This window comes from Castanea sativa, chromosome 12 (assembly GCF_040712315.1).
Source record: "Castanea sativa cultivar Marrone di Chiusa Pesio chromosome 12, ASM4071231v1".
NCBI classification, from domain to species: domain Eukaryota; kingdom Viridiplantae; phylum Streptophyta; class Magnoliopsida; order Fagales; family Fagaceae; genus Castanea; species Castanea sativa.
Genome location: NC_134024.1, coordinates 10,839,239 through 10,850,744, shown reverse-complemented (window position 1 = coordinate 10,850,744; position 11,506 = coordinate 10,839,239). Strand labels below are relative to the sequence as shown.

General features: G+C 34.2%; 1 protein-coding gene across 1 annotated transcript; it reads left to right on the top strand.

The window, feature by feature from the left end:
* The first annotated feature begins 2,925 nt into the window (after positions 1-2,925).
* On the top strand, positions 2,926-9,993 carry LOC142621027 (uncharacterized). Its single transcript, XM_075794349.1, has 8 exons — positions 2,926-3,495; positions 3,623-3,717; positions 4,083-4,162; positions 4,788-4,829; positions 4,904-5,031; positions 5,871-6,051; positions 6,473-6,651; positions 9,131-9,993. The coding sequence occupies exons 1-8, from the start codon at positions 3,077-3,079 to the stop codon at positions 9,639-9,641; spliced, it is 1,635 nt and encodes a 544-aa protein (XP_075650464.1). The 5' UTR covers positions 2,926-3,076; the 3' UTR covers positions 9,642-9,993.
* Positions 9,994-11,506: the final 1,513 nt, after the last annotated feature.

The window sequence follows — 11,506 nt, the reverse complement described above, 5'->3', positions numbered from 1 at the left end:
TAGCAATATAAAATAAACTTGCCATTAAGTTTACTTTTATATTTGTTCATTGTGGAATTCTTGGCAGGTAAATCGCTGATCCGATCTCAATATCCCACACAATTTTTTTAGGAATTGATCTAAAAATTTGCTCCTGAAGGAGGGGGTTAGGGGGGTGATATGCCAAGGCAACATTGAGATAGATTGAGTAATGTGGTGGATATTAGAGAAGAGGGTTAATCTGTAATGGGTATTTAAGCAAAAATTCCTTGGGGTTGGTGTATGAAGTATCACCACACACGTAAATATGCAAATTTAGTAACTCACTAAATGGAAAATTTGCAAACTTGGAAGGATTAAATTAGTTCACTTTGTATCCAAAACAGCATGGATACTCCTTAGTTGGTTTCCAAATATAACTGGATTGTAATCTCATGCTCATTTCCATAATGTCAAATTACATTTTGAAAATGGATGGTACATAGATGCATAATTATTTTACAATTATATGCGTACATAAGAGTGTGTAATCCAGGAATTTTTTTTAAAGAATAATAATAATGAATTAGTCCTATGCAAGCTGCATTTTGATTTGAAATTTTATTTAATTATAATTAAGTCTAACAAAATTTTCATATTAAGTGATGTAGATATTTTCCTTAGCAAATAACTTCAGGCATAACTATCCTTTTTTTTAACACACTAGTTGCAGACACACGCGATACGTGCGAATAAATGATTATTTTGTATTGTAATATAATATATAATTCTTTCTCTAAAATTTTATAAGATAATTTGTTTTTCCTAAAAATTGAACAATTTTTATTTGGTTCAATTAGGTCTATTTCAGTCTAATTCGGTCCACTCAGTCAATTTTGGTCTCCTTCAGTCAATTTTTAACTAATTGAGTCTTAAATTGATTCTATTTGTATTTTTTTTTTCAAGTTTAGCTCAAAAATTCATTTTTTTTCTTCATTTTTTGGGTTAAGAATTATGAAATTTTATTATATTTGGGCTAAACTCTTTAGTTTTGAGTTGAAAAATACAAAGAAAAATACTAAAATAGACATTATAAATTAGAAATATGAGCCCTAAAAAAGAAAAAATGCAATAAAAATGATAAAATATTAAAAAGTCATATTTAGTCCATTGGTTCTATTCGGTCCATTCTATCCTTCAGTCTAATTTGGTTCAATTCAGTCCATTGGGTCCTATTTAGTCCACTCTGTCCACTAAAGTTCTATTCGGTCCAATTCGGCCCATTAGATCTTATTCAGTCCACTATTCTGTCCACTTCAGTCTAATTCAGTCCATTCAGCCCACATTCGTCCTATACGGTCTACATTGGTTCTATTTTGTCCACTTTGGTCCTATTCAGTCCATTAACTACTTTGGTTCTGTTTGGCCCTAATCGGTTCACATTGGTCCTATTCAGTCCATTCTATCCACTTTGATTCGTTTCAGTTATATTCGGGCCATTTGGTCCACTTTGGTCCTATTCAGTTCATTATGTCCACTTTGGTTCAATTCGGTCCATTCTATCCACTTTGGTCCTATTCAGTCTACATTGCTCCATTTCGGTCCATTTTATCCACTTTGATCCAATTCAATTCAATTTGGTTCATTTTGGTCTCATTCAGTCCATTTTGTCCACTTCGATCCTATTTGGTCAATTTATTATTATTATTTAATCTATTCGGTCCTATTTGGTCCACCTTGATCCCATTCAGTCCTACTCTCTCCGTTGTATCCACTTTGTTTCATTTGGTCCAATTCAGTCTATTTAAATCACTTCACTTCTTCTATAAAATTAGAACACACATTTTGTACAAACACTTGATTTCCCAAATCCTAAATAATATTTACGAAGAATAAGAGAATGTATTTGTACTAAGGTGGCGTTTGGTACGGGGTAATGTTTTAGAATTCCCAGGAATGTTTAAAGATTCCCATGTTTAGTTGCAAATTATGTTAGGGAATCAGATGCCAGGGGAATCCTTAAACCCCTCTCAATAGGAATGTGGATTCCTTTTAAAACAGGTGGGAATCCAGATTCTCAAACTTAAAAGAAATTGTATTTTTTATAAATTGACAATTTTATCCATTTTCCTTTATCATTTAAGCAATTAAGATAAATTATAAAACAAATTATCAATATCTTCTCTCTTGTCTTTATCTTTTCCTGCCAAAATAACATAAACAGGATAAATAACTCTGCTAATAGTTATTTTTGTATTATTTTTGTCATTTTGAAATGTTAGATCACAGTTTTAATGAATGTGTTGCTAATTGATAGTTTATATAATGTTTTTTATCTATCTATTTAGAGTAAGATATTTTTTTAAAGGACTAATTAATAGTTTATATATATTTTTTCATTATTTATTTAAAGGAAGATTTTTTTTTTAATGGGCTTGGTACTTCACATTCAAATCTAAGGACAAAATGGGAAAAACAAATAATTCATTTAAGATTCTTGGGAATACACCAAACATTATCATCTCATATTCCTGAGAATCTTCCAATGAAACCAAACATAGGAATAACTACATTCCTAGAAATCACATTCTTAAAAATCTAGATGCCAAGAGTAATGTGGATTTTCCCGTACCAAATGCCACATAATAGAATATTTTAGAATTTTATGATTGAAAATAAAACGTCAAGAGTTCATAAATGAGATCCCCAAAAGTCTTGTAGTTCAACGTCTAGATATTTTAAATTGAAACATTGGACATTCAAATCACCACACTCTCTTATTGTAATTATTATTGAATTTTTCAAAAATAAATAAATAAATAAATAAGGGGAACGACCGGTGCCAATGAAATAATGCAAGAGTATTGGGTGCTTCGTTTTCCTAAACCTTGTCTAGGAAGGACAAAAAGTTTTAAAACCACGAGTAGGATAGGATTGCTATTAAAATTAAAAGTTAAATCAACGGGTCACACTCTCACCACAGGCACAGACCCACTTGCCTTGCTAGTTGCTACTGCACCACCTGGAGCTCTGAAGAAAAAAAAAAATCCAAAACCTGATTGAAGAGAGAACACAATAGATAGAGTCATAGACAGACACGCCCAAAATCCAAAAACCCATGGCTTCCCCAACCGAGCCCATATCCCACTTCCTCCAATCCGCCACATCCAATCTCCTCTCCATCTTCACCCCCAAAACGACGTCGTCCATCTCCTCCTCCTCGTCGTCCCTAACCGCCTCCAAAATCTGCGTCCCTTTGGCCCTCCCTATCCCTATGCACTTCTTACACTTCGACTCCTCCGACTCTATCTCCAATTCCAATTCAAAATCCTCCGCCATCAACGCCGTCCAATCTGCCGACTCCACCACCTCCTCCTCCCCCTTCCCATCAACGGTCAGGATTTCCAGCCTCCACTCCAACGGTAGCACTGCCAGCGGGCCCGCCTTCGTCGGCCAGGTCTTCAGTATGTGTGACCTTTCTGGGACCGGCCTCATGGCCGTCTCCACCCACTTCGACATCCCTTTCATCTCCAAAAGGTACACACACACCACTCTTAACCCCCGCCCCCCCTTTTTTTTTGGCGTCCGCTCTATAAACGATTAAGAAACTTTTTGTTTTGAGAAGGAAGAGAAATAATTTGAGCTGATTCTCTTTGATATGTAGAACACCCGAGTGGCTTAAGAAAATGTTTGCGACGGTTACTAAGAGTGAAAGGAATGGTCCTGTATTCCGCTTTTTTATGGATTTAGGTGATGCAGGTATGTTTTAATAATTGATTGTAGCTTCTTCTTTTTTCTGTTCTTTTTTCCTTCTGCCTTCTGTGGTACCGGCTATATTGTATTCAACTTGATTAGTGAAAGTTGAAACTTCTAGTTTATATTGGTTCTGTGGATTTTGAGTAAAAAAAAAAAAAAAAAAAAATTTACTAAATGGAAGGCATGTTTCCACAAATAATACCACATTGTTAGTTTTCGTAATTTAATTCAATCGTTTTTTATTCAATCGTCAGATTTAAATTTTTCATGTTTCTTGACTTCATTCTTTCCCCCATTTTCTTAACAAGAAATTATTTCTTATTAGAGATTGCTTCCATAGTGATTCTTTCTGTTTCTTTCTGTTCTAGTGTCATATGTTAAAAGGTTGAATATTCCAAGTGGTGTGGTGGGTGCCTGTCGACTTGATTTAGCATACGAACACTTCAAGGTACTTGCTCATTTGCTTTGAATGAACTAACTATGTTTACGTAATGTATTTTTCCAATCGGAGTGTGAAATGAAAATCTATTCTTATTAGCCTGTTGTTATTCCTCTTTCTATATTCATATTTATATAAATATACACATGCCGGATGCTTTTTCACCTGCACCTAGTGAGCTTCATGATATCACTATTTGGAACCTTGATAATGCTGCAAACTTCTTATGTTGCCTTTTGACAGAAACTAGGTTATTCATCAAAATTGTGGAACAAGGCTTATGTTTCCAATCCAAATGGATGGAGCAAGGCTTTGTTGTTTTGAATCTGCTCTTTCTTGAAGATTATATTTGTGTGTTTTATAGAATGCATATAAATGAGTCAGACCAAAGGTGTGGGAGTAATGAGTTTAAATTTTCAACGTAAGTCTTTAGACATAGCTTGTTGTGTTGAATTTCATTTTATGATCTTTTTTTTATAGATACGATAGGATTTGAACCAATGGCGTCTACTTCATGATGATTGCTCTTTTCCCTCAGGCCAAGACACCAATGGGTTTCTTTTTGGTGTAGAATTTCATATAGTGGTCTTCTTCTGGATTAGCTCTTAAAATTTTTTCACTGTGTGCTATGCAGGAAAAGCCTCATTTGTTCCAGTTTGTTCCAAATGAAAAGCAGGTATTATACGGAGTTCATGTACTGTTACAAAGTAGCATTTATCATTCTGTCTTTAAAATTTTCTGTTTCTGCAGGTCAAGGCTGCAAACAAGCTTTTGAAGACAATCCCACAGAATGGGGGAAGCAAAAAGGTTGATGGTGTTCCAGTTTTTAGTGCTCAAAACTTGGATATTGCGATAGCAACAATGGATGGGATTAAGTGGTAAGTTCTGCCATCTGTGAGCCCATTATGTAGTTTTAGAGTATTTCTTGTTCAATTTTTAATTTCTGAAAATTTTGATTATTTCTTGTTCATTTTGTTTAATAAAATAGTAGTGCTATGTATCAAAATAAAATAAAATAGTAGCGTTTGTTCAATTGATATGCTATAAATATCTTTTCTTTTCATACAAATTGACAAATTGTCCCAGTATTTTGATGGCTAAAGTTAGTCCCACCTTAGTTCTCCCCTTCCCCCACCCTCTTTATTATTACAGGTGTATTAGCCTTTATCTTGTAGGAAATAGAAATACTGATTGTTCTTTTTATTGTCTGATAGTCCTTTGCCATAATTACTTGCGAAAATTATACTTTTCCACCCTAAACTTTCACCTCAATTACAATGTCCCCTCTAAACTATCAATTTGCTTGATTGACCCAACTTTGAGAGAATTGTCACAATACACCCCTTACTCTTGAAATTGAGAATTAAATTCAACAGACATTGTGGTTTTACAATGCAGCCAATGAGAGTAATTTTGTGATTAAACCTAATTTTCGTCCAATTTAACACCCAACCTAGACAGCTGGGGGCACATTGATACAATTCTTTAAAACTGGGGTGTCAATCGAGCAAATTAATAGTTTTTTTTTTGGGGGGGGCGGGGGTGGCATCGTAAATGGAGTGAATTTTAGGCTTGAAAAGTGTAATTTACTTTAATTAATTTATATAAAGATAACTTCAAGATATCTGTTTTTTAGGCTAACCTTTCTATTGCATCATTATTTCCATAGGTTCTTCTGTATTTTTGAATATCTGATGTTTTGATGTTTCTTCATCAGGTATACTCCCTACTTCTTTGACAAAAACATGCTTGATAACATTCTTGAAGAATCTGTTGATCAACATTTCCATTCTTTAATTCAAACTCGGCACATGCAGCGCCGACGGGATGTTGTTGATGACAACTTGGCTGCAGAAGTGATTGAAGAGATTGGTGATAACTTGTGGGAGCCTCCAGAGGTACAAAATCCTTTGGTCTGGTACTACTTGTTGGAATAGCATCAAATGTCAAAAAAAGTAGTGGTAAACATATTGGCAGGGAGATCTGTATATCTTGTGGTCATTCTATGACTATTTTGTTTCACAAACTTTGTGACTAATGAATGATTGCAGTAATTATATTACTTATCCCAGAAAAAAGTTATAATCACTTTATGTGATAGCTATTTCAGTTATTGTTGTAGGTTTATATTTGGTTGTGTATGCTCAACACATATGGTTGCCAGAAGTGACCCAGACTTGCTTTGAAATAGAAATTATATTTGAATGAAAAAAGATATAAAAGGAACGAGGGGAGGGGGAAAGGGGGGTGGAGGAGTTGAGCATAGAGTCATCATGTAAAGCTAGAACTTATCTTTTCTTTATTTTGGCATATTAATAGGTCCAAGAACTGCTGGATGAGATGGGCCATCCTGGAATTCCTTTAAGTGTTATTTCAAAGGCTGCAGAAATGCAGCTCCTTTATGCAGTTGACAAAGTGATCCTCGGTAACAGGTGGTTGCGGAGAGCCACAGGCATACAACCAAAGTTTCCATATATGGTTGACTCTTTTGAGAAAAGGTATGTCTATTCCCATTCTTTGGCTTCACCTATTGCTTATGAATGTTTATCATGTTAGATAATTGTATAACCTTACTCCTTGAAGGCCATTGTTTTAATGATAGAGATTATATGTAGATTATGCAGAATTAACCACTCAATTTTCCCTGCCAATAGATTCTAAATGCTTATATTTAGCTGATTAAATAACCTAGAGCATTAACCCCAAGGGGTTGGTCTAGTGGTTCCCATGGCCTTATGAGACCTATGAGGTCCTAGGTTCAAAACTTCTAACTAGCATCTTGGGCCCCAAGGTATTTTTCCTTGTATACCGAGTGTGCTTGGGACAAGGGAATTTCTTAATCCTGGGGAAGTTACATGCTCAAAAAGCTTAAGACACTCACGTTTGAAGTGGGGAAAAAAGCACAAACATACAAACATCAACAACACTAGAGCATTTGATCTTTTGCGTCATTAGATGTGCTCAAGAAGGTGCTGGAAAGTAAATTCTAGTATTGGGACCTTTCAGGGACTTCCTTCTTTAGTCACTTAATCAGCACCCTTCATCTTGTGCATACAAAGCAATAGTATGTCTTTTGATTGCATATATTATTAGAAATTTCTGACAATCGAAGATTACATAACAACACAAGAAATTTTCGTGATTGCAGTTCTGTTATTGCTTTCTATAAAATCATTTTAACACCATTTTAACGGAGTCTGAAGTAACTGCTATAAAGCACAGGCACGGCAAAAATCCCAGCGAGTTCATGTTTGACATGGACAAACACATCTAAGATATTGCATGTGTTTCTGTGTGGTGTTCCGCAAAAAAATTAGCCTTTTATTTTAGAAATGGTCAAGACATGGTGGGGACACAATTGCAACGCAACCACAAAAATATATATAAGCTAAATAGATTTTGATCACTAGGCACAGTCAATGCTATCCATCAACCCCAGGTCTGCTCTCTCTCCCTCTCTCTTTGTTGATCTGGTCTCTAGCCACTTCATCGACCATTTAGAACCCTTCCACCTCAAATCAATGCTTAGATTGGCTGCGCTGCTCAAAGCTCTTTAGTGGTTTTTCAACCAGCTATGCCTCTCTCTCTCGGATGGGATCAGCTGCCCAAAGTTCATCATATTTCAGTTTCTCCACTCACTTTTGAGTTTTGACCGATATTTACTGTTATGTTTTCCTTTTTTTTTTGGGGGGGGGGGGGTGTGTGGATGGGGGAATTATCATTTTAAACCGTATTGTTTGGGGGTGTCATAACTTAAACCTTATTGTTTCAAAGGTAACAGATTAAACGTTGAAGTTTTAAAAAGGTTTAATTTGAGGTTGAGGTTGAGGTTTAATTTGAGGAGGGGGGTTCAGCTGCACAATTTTGTTTGACTTAAATGGGTTGAGGTTTAATTTGTTCTTTTTTGAAATTTCAAGGTTTTATTTGTTATTTTGGAAACTATATGGTTTAGTTTGTTACTTTTGAAACTACAAGGTTTAATTTTTTTTTCTTATATAAAAAAAAAGGTTTAATTTGTTACATGCCCTAAACAATTGGGTTTAAAATGAAATTATCTATGTTTTGCAACTTTAATATTTAAAATTATAAACTTATTTCCCTGAAGAGAAAGAAACATATCAATTGTAATTTTTTTTTTCTTTCTTTTTAACTTCTTTATTATGTTATTGTATGCCATCAGAATCCTTTATTTTTTAGAATGTTTATTATTAAGAAAAAATGACAAAAAGTTTTTATAATTAAAAAAATTCTATTGGTATTAAAGAAAATTCTGTTATTAAGAAAACTTGACTAGAAAATGTTTACTCTTAAAAAAATTATAGTTTTTAATGCCTTCTAAAAATTTGCCCAAAATGTATAGCTCAATTGGTATCCCATGGTATTTCCAACAAAGACAACCAGGATTCAAATCCCTCCACCTCCAACAATTGGTGTATCAAAAAAAAAAAGAAAAAAAAAAAAAAAGGCTACTGAAAGTTTGACCACTAAAAATCACTTTATGGGTATATATGTACCTCCTTTGTAATCAATTATTGCTTGTAAATTAATTATATATATGTTTTCAAACATTGTAATGGTTACTAATTATTTTTCAATCTTAATTATCAAAAAAAAAAAAAATTCTCAAACTTAAAATAAACATATAGTATGCTTAAAATGTGTAACATACCTAAAATATATAAATATCATTTCATTAATGGCTGTGTCCCTGCCATGTGTCCAAAATTATCAATAATCCTCGTGTCTCATGTCAGTTTCCTTGTCTGTGTTTGTATTAACTGGCTAAAAACTGTTCCAACTTCCAACTATGCCATCTGTTCTGCAAAGTTTTTTTTGGTGGGCAATGCTGTCTATTTTACCTATTGGCATAACTAAACCTATGTGCAACTGTGACTTTTAGATTCATTTTATTATGTAGCACCAGGTTTTGTAACTCTTGAGTACCTTTATGGCAACTTTTTCATTGTTTTGTTGCAGAAGTGCAGCTTCTGTTCTGAGAGCATATGGATCAAGTGGCTGTCTTCCCAACTCTGAAATGGAAAATGATAGTAAAGATTCTCAACACCAAGGGAGGTCAGATCTTGCATTAAAAGATAATATTCAAGAAAACCGAGGACACAATCCTGATTTCAGGTTACCTTTTGGAGATTTGTTTAGTCATCCCTGGTCCAAAAAGTCACGCCAAACAGAAGAATCATCAAGGGAATGTATAACTCAAAACCTACAGCCAAATCCGTTTCTTCCAAAGATTACAATGGTAGGAATCTCAACTGGGGAGGCAGGTCAGATGAGCAAAGCCAGTTTAAAGAAGACAATGGAGGATCTAACAAAAGAGTTGGAGCAGACAGAGCAGGGAAGTGCCACAGGTAGTAGTAGTGAGTTCAAAAATGGAGACAGGGATCCACTATTTGTGGCAAATGTGGGCGATTACTATTCTGGCTTGGCAAGGACTGGTTCAGCACGTTGGGTTCGTGGTAGAAACAATTAAAGGGACTGCTTGAGGAGATAAAACTGATTTTATTGGAGTTAATTGTGAATATTTATTTCTTGAGCAAATACTCCCGTACCAAAAAGGAAGGCAAGGAAAAAAATGGTTAATATGGTAATCCATTCATCATATTTCTTGCTTGGATGCCAGCTTCTCGGGCGGCTGCATTCACATTTTGCCATCTAATCAATGTGTAGAGTGACTAAATAGATATTAATTTTCATGTGGTAAAAATACTAGTAAATTGTTAGATGCTTGTATAACAGAGTATTAATATTTATATGTCTGCTGTTCTTATGGCCATGGTGAGCATTCATGGTCATGAATATAAGTGAGGTATTTTTGGGAAGAATAGGATTAATTGTATTATAATGTGTTTGTTAGAAAGTTGAGTAATTAGCTAGACATTTTACGGTTTTACCTTCTTTTCAAAGTTGTTGGAGTTGTTCAGACTCTGCAATTCGTACGGATAGGAGAGGTGGGGGGGGGGGGGGGGTGGTATTCGTTTCCCTCCATCCAAACATAGGGTATATCTCTACCATGCTACATTGAGCTGGATATTATTGCAGTTTATTAGAGTTTAAATGAGCTAGAATTGATCATTTTGACTTGTGCTTGTGCATGTCAAAAATAGGTTTTGCTCCTATTTTTCAGAGATGAAGTGCCCCCCAAGGTTTTGGTTTCTTAGGGTTTGTTTAGGTATTGTTTATTGCTGAAAATCAAAAATATTGTAGTAAAATAATTTTTAAACATGTGAATAGTGTTGTGAGATTTAGTTTTAATTTTTTTTTTTTGAAAAAAGTAGTTTGCGGGTCTCATGAACAGTGTACGGGACATACTAAAAAAAACGCATAGCTGAAAAATGCAAAACGCGCTTCCCAATCGGAGGCTTAACCAATAGTATAGCGAGGGAAATAAATGTCATCTTCTCTATCACCAAAATTTATTCTCTGCAGGTGGCTCTTCCAAATCATGGCCCAATCTAATTTACAAACTCCACGTGATTGTTTTCTTTGGTCTTCTGGACGCCATTGCTAAGCTCAATTTGGAAAAAAAAAAAGAAAAAAAAGAAAAAAAAAGGAGGACAACACTCCCCCAAAAAAAGTAATAAATTAAACACTAAGATTTGAAAATTTATCAAATTAAAACCTCGGCTCATATCACTTAATAAGCGTTAAAGCAGTTAAGCACAATGTGGTTGGATATTTTCAAAAAGTCATATTAGAATATTTTCAAATTTTATGTTATTGGACCAACTGGCTAGTTGACGCTAAATTCGATCTATCCATGATGATCCATAACAATTAGATTTAGAGGTGTACATGGATTAAGTTGAAGGTTTGAATGGTTTTTTAAAATATTATTTGACTTTGTCAAGTTGAGAAATTCTCAACCCACCTCGTGGTTGGATTGGGTTGAGTTAGGTTGACGAGTTGGGCTTTAATGTTTTATACCTTATAAAAAATTGGGCTTTAATTGATTATTCGAGTACTTTTTTCCTATAAATTATTACAAATATTATAATATATACCTAAATTATATTCAAAATTTCAAATTCATTGAAATTAATTCTAAAAATTTTAATATAAAAAAAATAAAAAATAAAATAAAATAAGAGTGATAAAATACGCTTATATACATGTGTGAGTAGGGGAGGTTGGGTTGAAAACACTAACAACTTAAACTTGACTCAACCTAAGGCTTAAAAAAAGAATCCAACCTAATCCAACTCAAAAACCAATTTGAAACATCGGGTTAAGTTGAATTTTTCGGACTGATGGGTTGCATGTACACTCATAATGATAATGTTGAAATTTTCTTAAGGGAACATTATGTAATTTTGTAGCATTGAGCTTTCACTTAAA

Coding starts and splice junctions, on each gene's coding strand:
- LOC142621027 (XM_075794349.1), top strand. CDS start 3,077: ATGGCTTCCCCAACCGAGCCCATATCCCACTTCCTCCAATCCGCCACA. Junction 3,496..3,622: donor ATCCCTTTCATCTCCAAAAG/GTACACACACAC, acceptor TTTGATATGTAG/AACACCCGAGTGGCTTAAGA. Junction 6,052..6,472: donor ACTTGTGGGAGCCTCCAGAG/GTACAAAATCCT, acceptor GCATATTAATAG/GTCCAAGAACTGCTGGATGA.